The sequence below is a fragment of the Rhinoderma darwinii genome, chromosome 5, assembly GCF_050947455.1.
Source record: "Rhinoderma darwinii isolate aRhiDar2 chromosome 5, aRhiDar2.hap1, whole genome shotgun sequence".
NCBI classification, from domain to species: Eukaryota; Metazoa; Chordata; class Amphibia; order Anura; family Rhinodermatidae; genus Rhinoderma; species Rhinoderma darwinii.
Window position 1 is genome coordinate 328,957,957 of NC_134691.1, and position 18,845 is coordinate 328,976,801.

At 43.4% G+C, this 18,845-nt stretch overlaps 1 protein-coding gene across 3 annotated transcripts in view; it reads left to right on the forward strand.

Annotated features, from left to right (window-relative positions):
- Positions 1-18,845, forward strand: part of PEX1 (peroxisomal biogenesis factor 1) — a 53,812-nt gene extending 34,967 nt beyond the window's left edge. For 2 of the 3 annotated variants that reach the window (XM_075827699.1, XM_075827700.1), the window contains 12 exons: positions 580-734; positions 3,716-3,905; positions 5,520-5,686; positions 5,783-5,917; positions 7,402-7,466; positions 7,900-8,042; positions 8,123-8,226; positions 9,404-9,580; positions 10,962-11,189; positions 14,833-14,997; positions 16,883-17,010; positions 18,678-18,845. In XM_075827699.1, coding sequence (XP_075683814.1) covers positions 580-734; positions 3,716-3,905; positions 5,520-5,686; positions 5,783-5,917; positions 7,402-7,466; positions 7,900-8,042; positions 8,123-8,226; positions 9,404-9,580; positions 10,962-11,189; positions 14,833-14,997; positions 16,883-17,010; positions 18,678-18,753 — 1,733 coding nt within the window. In that variant the 3' untranslated portion in view covers positions 18,754-18,845. The remainder of the gene's footprint in view (positions 1-579; positions 735-3,715; positions 3,906-5,519; positions 5,687-5,782; positions 5,918-7,401; positions 7,467-7,899; positions 8,043-8,122; positions 8,227-9,403; positions 9,581-10,961; positions 11,190-14,832; positions 14,998-16,882; positions 17,011-18,677) is intronic. The other variant, XM_075827701.1, reaches the window with a different exon arrangement.

Here is an 18,845-nt window from a genome sequence, read left to right on the forward strand (position 1 = left end):
GTTCAAATCTAATCAGAGGATGCCCTGTTAACATCACGCTATTACCTTCTATTTGACGTATATGCCGGGAAAAGCTCTGGAAATATATACCTCCGACGGAGAGCTGTGACGTATCCAATCCGACTGTATAGACATACAGTCGAATCTGTCGCCCATAGGCTTCCATTGTAAAAAAAAAAGTATGTGTACAGTTGTATGGCATAGCGTAGTCTACTACTCTATTCCTTATTGTTTGCAGTATACCAGCCTGACGAAGGACAAAAGGAGACTCTTTTGGCCTCCGTTGCCCTAATGGAGCCCCATGGACACGCTTATCTTGTAGACCGGGAGCTTTTTCTGGCGTGCACGCGAAGTGTCATGTGAACAGGGCTGAACATCTGCAGGGCGTTTTGTATGTTATCTCCTTGTTTGTATTGGGTTCCCGAGTGCTAGTAGGACAATTGGCGTCTTGTAAAATTGGCCTTAGTGTGTGTAAGATGGGAAGACGGAGCAATGTAGCAAAATAAGTTGATCTCACTCCATCATCCAGGATCTGCAGTCCTGCAGCTGAACAGTTGGCTAATGGTTTGTGTATTTCAGTTCTAAAAGATCTAATGAAGGAAATCATTCGGATGGAGACGCAGATCGCGGTCATTGCAACAAGCAAGTCTGAGCAATCTTTGAATCCCATTCTCATTTCATCGCAAGGAGTTCATCTTTTCCAGTGCCTTAAACCCATCCAACCTCCAGCACAGGTAACCACAACTCTCCGTCAAGGCATTCATATCAATGATGAACATATTATTCTGCTGTATCTGGCTGCCAATCTCTGGTACCCCTGCAGGTAAACCGCAACAGCCCCTACAGCCTACGGGGGTATTGTTGGTGGTCCCAGCACTTAGACCCCCCAACCGATCAGACATTGATGGTATATTCTAGTGATTTGTCAAACCCTTTTAGCAAATCAACTTTTCTGATGAGATGCATATTATCTGTATTCTTGTCTGCGCAGTTTAATGTACTCTTTTGTTCACTGTTATCAGCCATTTCAGGATGTAAAGAGGTTGATTGTAGTGTTTCCTAATGGAATTACTGACAGGAAGTCCAGAAAAACCCTAAAGACTTTATATCCCAAGAGGGAAGCCATAAAACAATAAGGCCAAATGCACACGATGCGTATTACATACAGATTTGGCGCACATATTTTTCTGCGCCAAATCCGCAGCATAATACAGTGCCAGCAAAGTAAATGAGATTTCAAGTAATCTCATCTACACGTTGCAGAATTTTTCCTCACGTAAATTGACGTGCGGATTTTAAAATCTGCAGCATATCAATTTATCTTGCATTTCCGCTTGCGAATTGTATCTCACGAGTTTATAGAAAAATGCACCAAAAACCGCAGCATAAAAATGCAACAATTTCCGCATCAAAATGTAAAAACCGCACCTAAAACCGCATAAAAAAACGCACTATTAGGGCTTGTCCACTTGTAGTGGAATTGCTGAGTATTTTCCGTCCGGAATTGCAGATGAAAAATACGCAGCGGAATACAGTAGCAGCAAAGTGGCTGAAATTTAACAAATCTCCTCCACACACTGCTTAAAATTCCGTCCAGAAATTTACCTGCGGCGCGTATTTTTCGTATCCCAGCTTGTCAATTCTTGCTGCGGAAAGTGACTGAATTGTCAACATCTCCCAACATTGAGAAAAACGCAGCAAAATCCGCACCATTTTCTGCAAATAAAAAAACCGCAGGAAATTGTGTTTTTTCCGCAGCGGAATGTCTGCTACTTTCAAAGGAATCGCTGCAATTTTCTGCAGCAATTCCGTTACGTGTGAAGAAACCCTTAGCAGCGGATTTTACCTGCCGAATTACTTGCATTTACCTGTGGTTTTGATGTGGATTTTCTGCACCAAATTACGCAACATGTGCATGTAGCCATTCAGACGAGCGTGTAACTCGTCAGTGTGATGGCTGTTAAAACAACGGCCGTCACACGGACCCATGTATTTCATTCTATTTTAATGGGGCCGTTCACACGCCCTTCGTTTCAACGGAGCGTGTGAAGGGTCCGTGGAAAAATAGGACATGTCTTATTTTCTTGCATTTTTCACGCATCCATCCATAGACTCTAGTTTATGGGGGATCTGTGATATCGCGTCCCGCATGTGTGCACCTCGGATGTGAAAAAAGTGAGTTTTTCACGTCCGAGGTTGTACACGCTAGTCTGAATGTAGCCTAAAAGAGACCCGAGCAGAGCGCTAGTACAGGCTCTGCTCCGGGACTCTGGAATTCCCTCACATCGCTGTCCATATATGGACAGTGTGTCAGGGTCTTCCCCAGAGCGGAGTCCCGAGCAGAGCGCTAGTACAGGCTCTGCTCCGGGACTCTGTGGAATTCCCTCACATCGCTGTCCATATATGGATAGTGTGTCAGGGTCTTCCCCAGAGCGGAGTCCCGAGCAGAGCGCTAGTACAGGCTCTGCTCCGGGACTCTGTGGAATTCCCCAGAGCAGGAGTCCCAGTGATGTCAGGACCACAGCTGGAGTCCCAGGAAAAGCCCGGGACTCCAGCTCTGGGGTTGCCCCTGACATCTCTGTCCATATATGGACAGTGATGTCAGGAGCAGAGCTGGAATCCCAGGCAGAGTGCTAGAAGTGGCTCTGCTCCGGGACTCCAGCTCTGGGCAAGTCCCTGACATCACTGCGGTAGCATCTACAGAGGGCACTGCGGCAGCATCTACAGAGGGCACTGCGGCAGCATCTACAGAGGGCACTGCGGCAGCATCTACAGGGGGCACTGCGGCAGCATCTACAGAGGGCACTGCGGCAGCATCTACAGAGGGCACTGCGGCAGCATCTACAGAGGGCACTGCGGCAGCATCCACAGAAGGCACTGCGGCAGCATCCACAGAGGGCACTGCGGCAGCATCCACAGAGGGCACTGCGGCAGCATCCACAGAGGGCACAGCGGCAGCATCCACAGAGGGCACAGCGGCAGCATCCACAGAGGGCACAGCGGCAGCATCCACAGAGGGCACTGCGGCAGCATCCACAGAGGGCACTGCGGCACTATCTAAAAAGGGGCTGCCCAATCTTGACATGTGTGTCTGCCAAACGCTGCCAACTGAGCCGCCGGACTGCATATAGCGACACTTAAACTGGAAAACTGTATTGTTGAAATAAGCACGTGGAGAAATATCTGAAATTTTAAACCTAGCGCTATTATTATAGTAATGTAGTGTTATTATTATAGTAATATAGTGTTATAGTAGTTCAAATAAGTAATTTTATTAACAATAATTTTGTGTTGTATCAAATTTGAAAGTAATGCGGCCCGTCCACTTCCCATTTTTTCTATATGCTGCCCACTTACCCTGCCGAGTTTGAGACCCCTGTTTTAGCGTATATGTAAAAAAACTGCAATGCAAGCGTAAAATGGTATGCGTTGCGCTACGTTTTAAACGTGTACGTTTAACGTATATGCAGAAACAAAATACAATGTGGATCTAACCTCATGCTGTTAAGCTCTTCATTGACTTCAAAAACCTGACCACATCGCTTGAAGATGTAAAAATCCATGCCTTTGCTGTTGGTGGGGGTCATGGCTTACTGGTAATTAAATTGTCATTGAATCATAGAACTTTTATTTGATTTAGAGATTTCGTTTTATATTCATTCTGATTTAGGGGACAAAAACATCACAATCCTCAAATGACGTATTTATTTTACAGAAAGAAAGATCAGAAATGTTACGCTGCGTAGTAGAAAACAGACTTTCATGTGATATTGCTCGGTTTAAAGACCTCGATCTCCAACACCTTGCGAAGGAAACAGAAGGTTTTGTAGCCAAGGATTTTGTTATGCTTGTGGAACGAGCCATAGAGTCCAGCGTTGCTACAAGAAAGATCTACAGTAAACCAGGTAATGTGTTTTCTTGGTAAGTCTGTAGTGAACCTGCAGAGGAGAAAGTCTCTCTATGCTGGAAGTTTTCTTAAAACTGAATGTCCACCCTTGGTCACCATTTATTTTCTGAAAAGGTCCAAAGTTCTGCGCTGATTCATTCCTGATAGTGGTCGGAGCTCTATTTTTCTACTACAGACCTCCAAGTGCCCTGCATAGAGACCTTGTGAAATTATAACATTCTGGACACCTGAAGCCGCCGTACTGGCAATACATTAATCTCAATTATAAAACAGTGTGGAGTCCGCTCCTAAGTGCCCCCTGGTGGTGGCAACAGGTAGCCAGAATGTTGGCATTTAACTGTTTGTCTGTGCAGGTGATTTGGAGCTCTGTATCAGAAAAGTGGAGCTCTGACTGCTATAAGATTTTACAATAATCAGCACAGAGCGTTGGACTTTTAAAGAATATAGTGTTTAAAGGTGGACTTTTACTTTAAAGCTATTTTAGTGCTCTTAAGGGAGTTGTCTTATTACATTAACCCCTGTCCATAGGCCCTGTTATTAAAGGGGTTAGCCGGGATTTCTAAATTGATGGCCTATCCGTAGAATAGGCAATCAATATTAGATCGGTGGGGATTCGACTCCTGGCACCCCCACGACACGCTGTTACGTTCTTAGCGGCTGTGCAAGATATTGCAGCGCTGTTGCATTTAAGTCAACGGTACAGAGCTGCAATATCTTGCACAGCTGCTACGAAAGTAACGGCGTGTACAAGTACGAACAGGAATGAAACCAATGGAAACTATGAGACTGCAGTGCTCATACGAGTTCCCAAGGCCCCTTTAAATGGCTGATTGGCGGGGTGCCAAGAGTTGGACCGCCACCGATCTAATATTGATGGCCCATGCTAAGGATAGGCCATCAATTTTTCAATCCCGGATAACCCCTTTAAAGGGTCCTCTATGTGCCAGAACGGAGAGCCGCTGTAAACAGCAGCTGTCAATCTGGCAGGCTCGGCCCATCCATCTATTACATGGACAGTCATTCATTGCTGGATTGGCACTGTGGTTCCAGCAGAGAAGAAAAAAGTTGATTGGTAGTAGTCACAACATGCAATTCCCAATGCCAGGCTTCTATAATAAAGGAGTTTCTATGAGTTACTTGGATCTACATGGGTGGAGGCCTTCGCCGCCCCCCCTGAACCAGGGCCCACGTTCAACTGCTTCCTCTGCACCCACTGTATGCGTCTTCTTGAATCCTGTGGGGGCAAAAAGGCTTTCTAATGTACTTTCTGTAAGAATTTTTCCTCAGTTCGCCCATTGTTTGGCCTGTGGGATGACTAGGCCACAATGGCTCTAACGGGATGTTACATGACTATGGAGGAAATGTTACTGACTCTAAGAGCCATTGTATAATGCGGTCACACTATAGGACGCTACAAACTCAATATCATTTTAGCCTTGTCATAACACAGGGGCATGGGATACCCGGGACAGAGAAGAAATTATAATGGCCTAGTTTGATCAGCCCTAGTGGTCAAGAAGCGAACTACATTGAACCTCAACTGATAAGGTTTTTTTTTCTTTCCTTTGGATCAACCAGGGGTAACTTCCTGTTTTGTTTTTTTATGTTTTAGATTTAGTTTTGTCAACATCAGACTTCCAAAAAGCTCTTAAAGGCTTCACCCCCATGTCCCTGAAGAACGCCAACTTGCACAAGCCAAAGGACCAAGGCTGGAACATGGTGGGAGGGTTGCACGATGTACGGCGGGCTCTGAAGGACACCATTGAGTTACCAGCCAAGGTACAGTCGTTATTTTGTTTTCACATTTATGCAGCAGAAAAATATTTTTGTTAAGAAAGTTCAGAGGATTGTTAATGGTTGTTTTTGTTTTTAAAGTATCCAGAGTTATTTGCAAACCTTCCAATCCGGCACAGATCTGGAGTGTTGCTGTATGGGGCACCGGGGACTGGGAAGACTTTGTTGGCTGGTGTTATCGCTCATGAAAGCGGGATGAATTTCATCAGTATTAAGGTGATAACCGTGTATTCTGACACACATACATGAACGCTGTGCATACATTCTCTGCAAATAAGATATCAAATACGTAGCATAAAGGAGTTTTACACTCATTTTAAGAACTACACCATACTGTGATTACAAAAAGTGCTTAAAGTGTAACTAAACTTTTAAAAAACTTTTGACATGTCAAAGCGACAAGTCATAAGTTTTGATCGGTGGGGGTCGGAGCACTGAGAGGTGAGTGCTATGCCGCTTTGTTTCTGATCAGCTTTCCTCAGAGCGGTGTATGGGCTGAATAGAAAGTCTTTGAGTCCGTACACCGCTCCCTCGAATTTCCGAGTAAAGCTTATCAGAAATGAATCGGCATGGCACTCACCCAAGCGCTTCTGCAGCATTGTTTTAGCGATAGGTGGGGGTTTCGGTGCTCGGAACCCCACCGATCAAAACTTCTGACATGTCACTATGACCCTTTAAAGTGAATGTCCACCTTTTGGACACCATTTTAGTTTTTTTTTTAACCTAAATAAGTCCAAAATTCTGTGATGATTAATTTTGTTGTCTATCTTTATACTGGTTAGAGGTATGTTTTTCTGATACAAAGCTCCAAATCTTCTGCATAGAGTTAAATGATAAACATCTGGTTACCTGCAGACACCACTAGAGGGAGCTCACTGTATACCTTGTCATTTAGTTCAATGTATAAACAGTATGCAATATGCTCCCTTTAGTGGCTGCTGCAGGTAACCAGGCATTTGGAGCTCTGTATCAGAAAAATGAAGCTCCAACCGCTATGAAGAAAAATTAGGAATTTAATCAGAACAGAATGGTGGAAAAAGTGAACATTGACTATAAACTATGCAATTTATCTATTGATAAAATGCTGCGATTTCTGATGATTATTGAGGAGTGGAACAAATGAGGAAGGCCGAGAAGAAGCTCAGACGCAACAGTCACATCCATGTTTGGGATTCTAACTTAGAAAATAATATTTGTTTACCTATGGGTAAGATTGGGGTCATCTGGTATCACGGCCTGCCCCGTAGATGTCCCTTAGTTTTAACTAATATTCTGGTTTTGTAATTATGTAAGTACTAGTGATGCTCACATCTGAGGGGTTGCTTCAATAAAATGCAGTCTAAGCAGTACTCTGAACAAACTTATACAGTTTTCCTGCATTGATACATTGTAGCAAACCCTCAGGACTGGAGTGAGATTTGTGCTACCGCTGATGTATTCAGATATAACTGTAGAAAAACGTTGGCTGAGAGCAGAACTAGGTCTATACGGGTTTATAGCCTCTGGATGTTGACAAAATGTTTTCAGCCACTGACCGCTAACAGAGATCTTGATTATGGTGGAGAATTAAAATACCAAGTATATTATAAGAAAGAAAACCACTAGGAAAAATATATAATGCTGTCCTAAGACCTTTTTGGGTCAATGAAAAATCCTTTTTTCGAGTATACTTGTCATGTAATTCCAACTGTGTCCTCTAGGGTCCTGAGCTTCTGAGCAAATATATTGGAGCCAGTGAGCAGGCAGTGCGAGATGTCTTTACAAGGTAAAACTTTTTATATATGATAATCTTTTACAATATAATGTATGGAAAACTATTATTTAAAGTGTACCTCTAGTTATGACTAACTTCTGACATGTCAAAGACGTTGTTGTGGGGGGTTTTCTGCTGTGACCACTAATGCCATAGGCCTCTCTTGGCTTCACTTAAGAGAGATGAAGACAGGCCAGTCATATGAATGGACACTGTGTAATGCTTAATTTCTCCTGTGGTGGCGCTGCAGGGAAATCAAACACTTACTTCCAGGTTTCTTCAAAGATTACAGCTGATCGCTGGGGGTTCGAGCAGGGGGGACCCTTTTTGATCAGCTTATTATCAAGGGACCATTCTAAAAAATAGATATTGTCCAAAGCAGAGAACCCCTTAAAGTATGAATTCCCCAAATAATGCAACCGGTCTATGGATGATCGTTTTACAGAGCCCAGGCTGCTAAGCCCTGCATCTTGTTCTTTGACGAGTTTGACTCTATTGCGCCACGAAGAGGGCACGATAATACAGGAGTTACTGACAGAGTGGTCAATCAGATGCTGACACAACTGGATGGGGTGGAGGGGTTACAAGGTAAGATTACATTATTACAACCGCTGGCTGAACTTTATAAATGGTCTAATCAATTCTGCCTTTTATCACTTTCTTTTTAGGAGTTTATGTTCTGGCAGCCACCAGTCGCCCTGATTTGATTGATCCTGCCCTACTCCGACCTGGACGCTTGGATGAATGTTTGTACTGTCCACCCCCAGACCAGGTCAGCCAGCAATGTTAGAGGAATGTTAAAATGCATGTTAGGCTGTGTTCACATCACATTTTATGCCCACGTTCAGCGAATACACAGGTAATGATCCCGGTGCATAAGCCAAACGTTTCCAAACGCTTCCATTGACCCGACTTATGCCAAATGAGTGTCCTATGCGCTGGCATATTTTTTATTTTTTTTGTTTATTGAAAAGCCTAAGACTACTGCACGTTATAGGTTCTTTAATATAGGAGCCTATTGTATGGTATACAGTGGCATATGTCGAGGCTTATGTTTGGCGCCTATATTGGGACATTTTCGCCGAACGTAAAGCAGAAATGTGATGGGAACTGAACAAAAAAAAAAACAACTGCTCCATACTGTGCATAAAGTGGTAGGGAAGTTAGGTAGACAGGAAACTCGGACTTGTCGAGCATGGGGCTCCCTATTTGGATAGATATCAATAGAATTGTATATTGTTTACCTGTGGGTAAAGGCCCTTTTACACTGGGTAACTATCGGGCAGGCAAGTGTTCATAGAACGCTCGTTGCCTATAATTGCCCTGTGTAAACGGGAGCGATCAGCAGGTGAACGAGCAAACGCTTGTTCGTCTGCTGGTCATAGAGTTTTAAAAAAGTTAAATATTATCGTTGTCGGCAGCGCATCTCCCTGTGTAAACAGGGAGACGCGCTGCCGACATGATAATAATGTATGAGGACGAGCGATCGGAGTAACGACCGCTCGTCCCCATCCATAGCTCTGTGTGACAGGAGCAAACGAGAGCTGATCAACGATGTCTCGTTGAACGGCGCTCGTTGCAGCGGCCAAAATTGGCCGGTGTAATAGGGCCTTAAGACACGTGCCTTAGCTTCCTGCCTAATAGGAGTCTAAGGTAATCTGATAGCTACCTCCTAGGCTTAGGCTGCTGCTCTGTCCCTCACGTTTTATACTGCAGCTCTGCTTTTGCAGATTGCTGTGTAGTCGTGCAAGCCCACCATGAATTCACATCAGGTCAGTGCATGGAGAGCTGATTTTTATTTCAGCAAAGATAGAATGATTATAAACTACAAGCAGGTTAAGGGTTTTTCTGGGATTTGACATTGATGGCCTATGCACGTGATGCGGCCCGTGTCTTCGTTATCTATTAGGACTTGAGAAAACGTTTTGAAATGCCTTCTTTTTAAACAGATGTCCCGATGTGAAATCCTTAAAGGTCTCAGCCACTCCATGATGTTAGACCACGATGTGGATTTTCAGTACATTGCCAGTCGGACCGAGAATTTCACAGGAGCGGATCTGAAGGCCTTGTTATATAACGCTCAGCTAGAGGCGATTCATTCCAGCATGGCGCCCAGTGCACCCCAGGTATGACCACTACTAAGTCCCTCATCATACTGATTTATCACTGAAAGCGGTCGTCTTATGGTGACAACCCTGTCCATATGTTTTATAAGGACATATAGATGTCATAGGGAGGGGGGTCTCTTGCTCGGGGCCCCCTCTATGAGCCAGAACAGATTGCCACCCTTAGGGAGTCGCTCCTGCTCCAGCGGACCTGGCCTGTCCATGCATGACTTGGATGACTTCCATTTGAAAAGAGGTTGTCTTTATGAGTTAACCCCTTTGAAGTTCTGCTACGTTTTTTCTTTTCCAAACAGTTTTATTAATTTCACAGGAAACAGAAGAAGAGGAACAAAGCCGTCAATATCGTAAATACAAGTATAACAACATAGAGTGGCAACGCCAGTTTAGGCGGATGTCATTTGAGCAGGCTTAACAGAATAGGTGTACAAAAAAAAAAACTAGTAGCTGCGAGAGCCTCTATTCGAGACCCAAAAGTAAAACATCGGGTATAACATAAATCACAAAGTATAAATCCAAAAACGTCTTACATGAGAGGCGAGAAAAGGGGGGGGGGGGAGTAAGAAAAGAGGGAAAAGGGGAAGGCGGAACGAAGTATATCCCATCCCGGGGGGGCCAGCTGCAAAGAGAAGTTGGGGGGAGAGCTCCAAACATCAGGGGTAGGTCAGAGAAGGTAAGGCCAGTGAAGGTTTGGCATAGGAGATCCAAGGGCGCCAGATTTTTTCGAAAAGAGCGGTCGTGTCGTTCAAGATGCTATCCACCGGATAGGTCATCAGTACATGATCTGTGGTCGTCCAACACCCGGGCCCCGCACCGATCAGCTGCTCCGGTGCCTCCATCCCCCAGACGTATATGCCGGAAGCAGTTGGCTCCGGCCACGGAATAGCAGCTGAGTTGCAGTACTGTATTCAATTGAGTAGGAGCAGATCTGCAGTTCTGCAGCACGGCCACTATGCTGTGTATGGAGCCAACTGCTTCCGGCTCCATACATAGCATTATGTGCCATAACGTCCGGTGCCCGCAGGCCAGTGGAGCGGCTTATCGGTGGGGGGTCCGGGTGTCGGACCTGCACCGATGATATACTGTGGACAACACCTTTAACAGAAGAAAATGACAAGATGGGGGATTTCCATGCCTGTGCTATGCTGTGCTTTGCTGCCAGGAGAATGTAGGTGAAGAGCTTAAATTATAAATACATTCGGTTCAGGGGGTCGAAAATGTAACCGAGCTGTCCAGGGGTCCCGAGTGATTATAATGTGAAATAGAGGGCGTGTGAGGTTGAACACTCTTACCCAAAAGCAAACAACCTTGGGATCTGCTAGGTTGTTTTTTTCGAGTATGTTTGAGACATTTACAATATTTATGTCTAATTCACTTGTTGTAGGACAGCGGGTCTGGATCTGACAGTGACGCCAGTTTATCATCGATGATTTTCCTCAACCACAGCAGCGTATCTGATGAATCTTCAGGAGAACCGGACGGTGCCCTAGAACAGTCCTTTACCTCCCTGGATATGGTAAAAATTCCTCCAGATGATTCAAAGTCCAATATATGGCGCCTTTATTTTGGGAGCTCCAATGACTCTGACTTGGGGAATGGCAGTTCAGATCAGGTACTAACCCTACATCACATTTAGATGGTTTTCCCCTATAAAAGGTCACACTCTTTAAAAGGATTAGATCGTGAACACTCATCCATACTCGCCATTTAAATGTGAAAAGTATTTATGATCTATACATCAAATTTTTTAATCCCTTCCCCAAAAAAATAAAAAGATACTGGAGAAGATTTATCAAAACTGCTGAAAAGCAAAAGTAGGGCAGTTCCCCAAAGCAACCAATCAAATTCAGGCTCTTATCTTTTAGTGGTCTCTTTCAAAATGAAAGAAGAAATCTGATTGGTTGTTATGGGCAACTACTCCACTTTTCCTTTGCAGTAGTTTTAATAACTCCCCCCAGTACACTCAAGTTTACCTGATGATTAAGCTTAAAGAGGACCTGTCACCTCTCCTGACAAGTCGTTTTAGTAAATTCTTGTAATCCCCATGAAATAATAATTTTGGAACATCTTTCATTAGAACTCTGCATTGTTCCGTTACTCTGTTATTCCTCCTAGAAATGTATGAATAAATTGACAACTGGGTGTTACCAAATGGGAGGGTGTCCCTACACAAACTAACACTGTCCAATCAGTGCTGACCAAATGAGATTGTGTAGGGATCCGCCCCTTTGATAAGGGGAATAGTGATACCAGGTTGACAATTTTTTCTTACATTTCTAGGAGGAATAAAAGAGGAATTGCACAATGCAGAGTTTTAAAAAAAGATGCTCCAGAATTGTTATTTCATGGGAAATATATATTTTTTTAAACTCTGCATTGTGCCATTCCTCTTTTATTCCTCCTAGAAATGTGAGAAAAAATTGTCAACCTGGTAACCACAGAATATCACGTAACAAACCAGATCCCTAAATGGTGCTGATGAGGTGCAAATTTCATTGTATCATGGGACACTAGATGTTACATAATCAATATATATATATTTGTACAGTAATAAAGCTCTCTGAAAACTGGTGTCTGCACTCTTGCCAGCATTGCAGTGTTTTATCCTAGTGAATAGTCCATTTTTGTAGGGCAACTAGTTTAAAGAGGACGTTTCATGAGAGATGTTGTTTAAAGGAAGACTCGGGGCATAACTTAACCCCTTAATGACCAGCCTATTTTGGACCTTAATGACCAGCTATTTAATGACCAAGCTATTTTTTACGTTCTTCCATCGTCTCATTCCAAGAGCTATACACTTTTTTTTTTTGTGTCGACATAGCTGTATAAGGTCTTGTTTTTTGCGGGACAAGTTGTTTTTTTTAATAGCACCATTTTTAGGTACATATTATTTATTGAGTAACTCTTATTAACTTTTTTTGGGGGGGGAATAGAAAAAAATCTGACATTTCGCCACTCTTTTTTTGCGTCCTAAATCGACGCCGTTTACCGTGTGATATAAGTAACACAATAACTTTATTCAGTGGGTTGTTGCGATTGCAACGATATCAAATTTGTATAGTTTTTGTATGTTTTACTACTTTTACACAGTAAAAACGCTTTTTTTTCAAAATTATTTGTTTTTGTGTCTCCATATTTGAAGAGCCGTAACGTTTTTATTTTTTCGCCGATGCGGTTGTATGAGGGCTTTTTTTTTGCGGGGCGACTTGTAGTTTTTATTGGTACCATTTTGGAGTAGATGCGACTTTTTGATCACTTTTTATTACATTTTTTTAAAGTCAGTATTCACAGAAAACAGCAATTTTTCCATAGTTTTTTATTTATTTTTTTACGGCGTTCACCGGGCGGGTTAAATAATGTAATAGATTTATAGTCGGGGTCGTTACGGACGCGGCGATACCAAATATGTGTAACTTTTTAACTTTATTTTGTTTTGTTTTTTAATAGTAAAGCAGTTTGTAAGGGGAAAAGCTGGGTTTTTCATTTTTTTTCACATTTTTTTTCACATTTTTTTTAAATTAACTTTATTAAACTTTTTTTTCACTTTTTTACTAGTCCCACTAGGGGACTATAATATGCGATTCTGCGATCGCATTTATAATACACTGCAATACTTTTGTATTTCAGTGTATTACTGCCTGGCCGTTTAACACGGACAGGCATCTGCTAGGTCATGCCTGCGGCATGATCTAGCAGGCATTCATTACAGGCAGACCTGGGGGCCTTTATTAGACCCCCGGCTGCCATTGGAGACACAGACACTCGGCGATCGTATCGCCGGGGGAGAGAGGGAGCTCCCTCCCTCCCTCTCTCCAAAACCACTCAGATGCGGTGCTCGCTATTGAGCACCGCATCTGAGGGGTTAAACGTGTGAGATCGATACTAATATCGATCTCACACGGCAGAGCAGGGACGCTCCCGGCCCTCAGCTACCTCTAGCAGCTGAGAGCAGGGAGATCTGACAGTTCCCTGCTCTGTTTACTTATTCCGATGCCGCGACGTAAAAAGTCTATGGCATCGGAATAAGGCTCGTTAGTGACCGACGTAGAAACACGATGGGCCGGTCACTAACGGGTTAAACACTGTGTTATGCCCAGTGCACATCCCGAGAGGCACAGGTATTCTCTTTTTGGTATACTTTCAGTCTTCCCTACTCAGGTCCTGACCATGTATACGAACATTCTAATAAACTTTGCATTCAAATTTTCTGTACAAATCCTCATCCCAGGCACTGTCAACCCCTTAGCATTGATGAAAACATACATTGCCAGGAAAGTCATTACAATACAAAAGAGCTGCGGATGTATCCCGTACACAGGGCAGCCTGCTATATGTGATCAGGCAATATTTCTCTGCAACTGTGATCCCATAGATCAGCGCTCAACGACAAACATTTAGCACAGACCATATTAGGAAGTTAAAGAACTTCATGTGTCATATTAACAAAACACCGGAGAACCCCTTTTAAGAGGCTCTGTCACTAGTTTAGTACTGCCCAATCTCCTAGCTAATCTAATAAGCGCTGCCACACTGATAATACTAGTGAAAATTGTGCCCCAAAAAGTTATTATTTTAAAAGTTATGAGCTTTTTACTAAATATGCAAATTAGGCTTTTTTTTTTAGAGAGGTGGGCATCAACACCAGGGATTCTCCTGGGGTGGAGCCTCCTCACAGCCTCTGACGCTGTCCAATCAGCATGAAGCTGCTTTACACAGTGTGAGAGACTGAGGCTGGAGGGAAGGGGGATCACTTCAAATAGCCATATCTCCGGCTGTGGACCACCTAGAACAGCGGTTCTGGTATCATATGAAAGAGGAGATTCTAATCTTTCATATGACACCAGGATCGCAGGTTATAGCTGTGAAACAACCGGAGATATCATCAGTTGAATATAGAGTCGGGAATGGAAGCTGTATACTAGATGATCACACTGTGTTGCTGGGCAGGGAAGGGGGAGAAGCTGTATGCTGATTGGACAGCGTGATACAAAAAACACCGCCCAGAGAGAAAAGAACGAGTCACCTCCCATTTGGCAAGTATAGCCAAATTAGCATATTTCGAAAAATGCTCATAACTTTGTAAATAATAAACGTTTTGAAAACAAATCACACTGTAGTTATCATCATCATAGCGCCTATTAGATTAGTTGGGAGATAGGGAATTAATAAACTAGTGACAGATCCTCTTTAACTGCAAACGTCACCTTTAAAGTGGCCATCACATGTAATGTGCCTTCCTTCAATTGTCTTTACAGACCTGCCACAGCTTATCTGGAAGTAATTCCACTACACAAGATTTCACTGGAGAATTGGTGTCTTCCCAACTTTTAGCGTTCATAACTTCCTTCTCACAAGAAGAACTCCAGGAGCAATGTCTCAATGTCCACGCTGAGACCGCTCTTACCAACGACACGAACCTGGTATAACAACCTTATCAACACTTCTCTCACCTCTTCACGTATACGTGCAGATCACTGTGCAGGTGTAGGGGACACAGAAAGTTTTTACTAAAGGGGATATACTGCTTTCTATGACTTGCAAACAAAATGTATAGCTGACAGCAGTAAAAAGCATAAAGGGGTCCTCTATTTTAGACACAATACCTTCTTATGAGAAGGGTCCACTGAAAATAAGCTGATCCCAGTTGTTCCGCTACTGGAACAATCATTGATTAGCTGTAATCATCAGAGGAAGTGTTCAATTCCCCTGCAGCGCCACCACAGGAGAATTAAAGCATTACATGGTGTCCACTGAAATTTGTGTAATGCAATCCTCCACAGAGAGACACTTTCCCCTCGAATAGGGTATTTTTAAACCAGGCAACCTCCTTCAGCTCAGAGGGGTTGAGACACCGGTAAGAAAAGGCATCTTATGTGTTGTTGTACGGACTTAAGGCGCCAGTATACACACTGTCTATTGGGCAGTCGATTCTTAATGGGGGAAAAATAGACCAGCTGGGTAAAATTTTCCTGGCCATCCCAAGATATGTGGTACCTCATATTATAAATGTACATATTAGTCTAAGCAGGGGTTGTCCAGGATGAAAAAAACATTGCTGCTTTCTTCTAAAAACAGCGCCTCACCTGTCCACAGGTTGTGTGCGGTATTGCAGCTCAGCCCTACAAACCCAATCCTTGGACAGGTGTGGCGCTGTGTCTGGAAGAAAGCAGCCATGTTTTTCTAATCCTGGACCACCCCTTTAATTAATTAAAAAATATATTTTTGAAGAGGTTGTACATATTAAAGTAAAAGTTTGCAGATTACTACTACTACCACCACCACTACTACTGCCACCACTACTACTACTGCTACCACTACTACTACTATCACTACTACTGCCACTACTACTACTACCACTACTACTACTACCACTACTACCACCACCACTACTACTACTACTACTGCCACCACTACTACTACCACCACCACTACTACTACTACTACTACTACTGCCACTACTACTGCTACTACTGCCACCACTACTACTACTACTACTACTACTACCACTACTACTACTACTACTACTATCACTACTACTGCCACTACTACTACTACCACTACTACTGCCACCACTACTACTACTACTACTACTACTACTACTACTACTACTGCCACTACTACTACTGCTACTACTACTATCACTACTACCGCCACCACTACTACTACCACTACTACTACTACCGCCACCACTACTACTACCACCACTACTACTACCACTACTACCACCACCACCACTACTACTACCACTACTACTACTGCCACTACTACTACTACCACTACTATTACCACTACTATTACCACTACCACCACCACCACCACTACTACTATTACCACTACTACTACTACCACTACTATTACCACTACCAGCACCACTACTACTACCACTACTATTACCACTACTACTACTACCACTACTACTACACAAGCATGTGTGTATCCTGATGGGTGTGGCCTGCACAGAGCAGCATCGGGGGTCGCTGGTTGTGCACCCCTATTCTATACGATGTGGCTGTACAGAGTAATATACAGCATTACTTAGTTTATGGTGGTCATTATTAACAATTCGTGTCAAAACCTCTTTGGAGCTGTCAATAACAATACATCTACGACCACCTCATATTATAAATATTAAAACAAAATTAAGCAATTTTTTTTAAAAAAATTGGCCAATGTCCGTTTTGGTAACTTGATCTCCATGCTTATATTGTCTCCTTATAACAGCCTATACAGATGCAGGGAAGGAAAAAAATATGTTTGTATGGAATAAGTTTTATTAACAATATCTGTTTATATTTTATCCATCAGGAGGAGTCATCTCACCGCCAGATGGAATCGAAGAAGAAAATGTACATCGGCCAAAAACACCTTCTGGCAGCGCTCGCCACAACCAGACCCTCCATAGGTGCAGCAGACTGGAAGTTTTTCAACCATCTGTAAGAAATAGTAACACATAAACCTTTTCAATTATTCAAATAAGGGTATGTTCACACGCAAACGCAAAATACGTCTGAAATTACGGAGCTGTTTTCAGGCGAAAACAGCTCCTAAATTTCAGAAGTTTTTGCATGTACACGCGTTTTTTACGGACGTTATTGGAGCTGTTTTTCAATGGAGTCAATGAAAACTTTTGACAGTGACGCGTAAAATTACACCTCGTCTGAACAGAACATTGCAAGACCCATTGCAGGCAATGGGCAGATGTTTGCAGACGTAATGGAGCCGTCTTTTCTGGCGTAATTCAAGGCGTAAAACGCCTGAATTACGTCTGAAAATAGGTCGTGTGCACGTACCCTAAGGGTATGTGCACACACACTAATTACGTCCGTAATTGACGGACGTAATTCGGCCGCAAGTACCGGACCGAACACAGTGCAGGGAGCCGGGCTCCTAGCATCATAGTTATGTACGATGCTAGGAGTCCCTGCCTCTCCGTGGAACTACTTGTCCCGTACTGAAAACATGATTACAGTACGGGACAGTTGTCCTGCAGCGAGGCAGGGACTCCTAGCATCGTACATAAGTATGATGCTAGGAGCCCGGCTCCCTGCACTGTGTTCGGTCCGGGACTTGCGGCCGAAATACGTCCGTCAATTACGGACGTAATTAGTGTGTGTGCACATACCCTAAGTGTTAAAGGAGTTTGCCACAAGCAACTTTGAAGATGTGTCTGTCAGACGCTTCATAGGAGTAACATTAATGGGGGGGCTGACAGCTGAGACCTCTACCGGTATAAAACACAAGCCGCAGACCCCATTAATAGCTGGACGAGGGCAGTCACCTCTCGATTTTAAATCATTCTTCTAGATATATAGTTATTCCCATCTTACACATTTATGTCAAATCTACAGGTTATGCCATAAATGCCTGATAGGTTCGGATCCCAGTTCTGGAACGAGCTGGTTGCTCGACTCTCCGCTACCTCTCCATTCATCTCAATGGTAAAAAGCAAGGGGCACAGGACCCTGGTTCTCACAGAGGTGAGATTCCCTATCAGGCATTTATGGCATATCTCCTGGATGTGCCATAGATGTGTAAAATAGGACTGTTTAAATTCAGAAGCTTGTGCATTACATTTCTGTACGGCTGTGCACACCGGTGACCTGTACTGTGGTTTTAAAGCTGGGCATAGACTTATGCTAATAGCTATCTTCCCTGACCCCACCCCCCCCCCCCCCCATAAATATGGCCACTCAGGTCAGATGAGCAGACAAGTTATTACTATGAAGGGAGATAAGCAGCTGCCGGACACAACTAGAGCCGCTTATCTAAGGGGGAAAAAATAGGAGCTGATGATTAAACTCCATACTGTACGATCCTGGTTGAGATCATCTGGCTATTTCTAGCTGGTTGTTATTGGAAACAATCATCAAGCTTGTTGCCTTACACATCCCTAAGGCCCCATGCACACGACCGTAAAAAACCTCCGTTTTTGCGGACCGTACTTTATCCTGTATCTGGTTACTGTACACTGCCTGGTGTAAAGACTATATTTCTCAGCCTGCGGCTGTCAGGGCATGCTGGGAGTTGTAGTTTCACAACCGCTGGAGATCACTAACTTTGACCATGTGTTTAAAATCACTTCTCAAACTTTTATTTCCAGCTACGAAAACTTCCAAAATCCGAAGAGCTCAAGCGAACAGACACATGGAAAAGGACAGAAAATAACACTAGCCTAATTAATGCAATAGTAATAATCTGTCCTGCGGCTCATTGTAATAAGCCATGTCACGTGGAGAATTGGGATCTAATAAATGTGTTTTATTTTTCA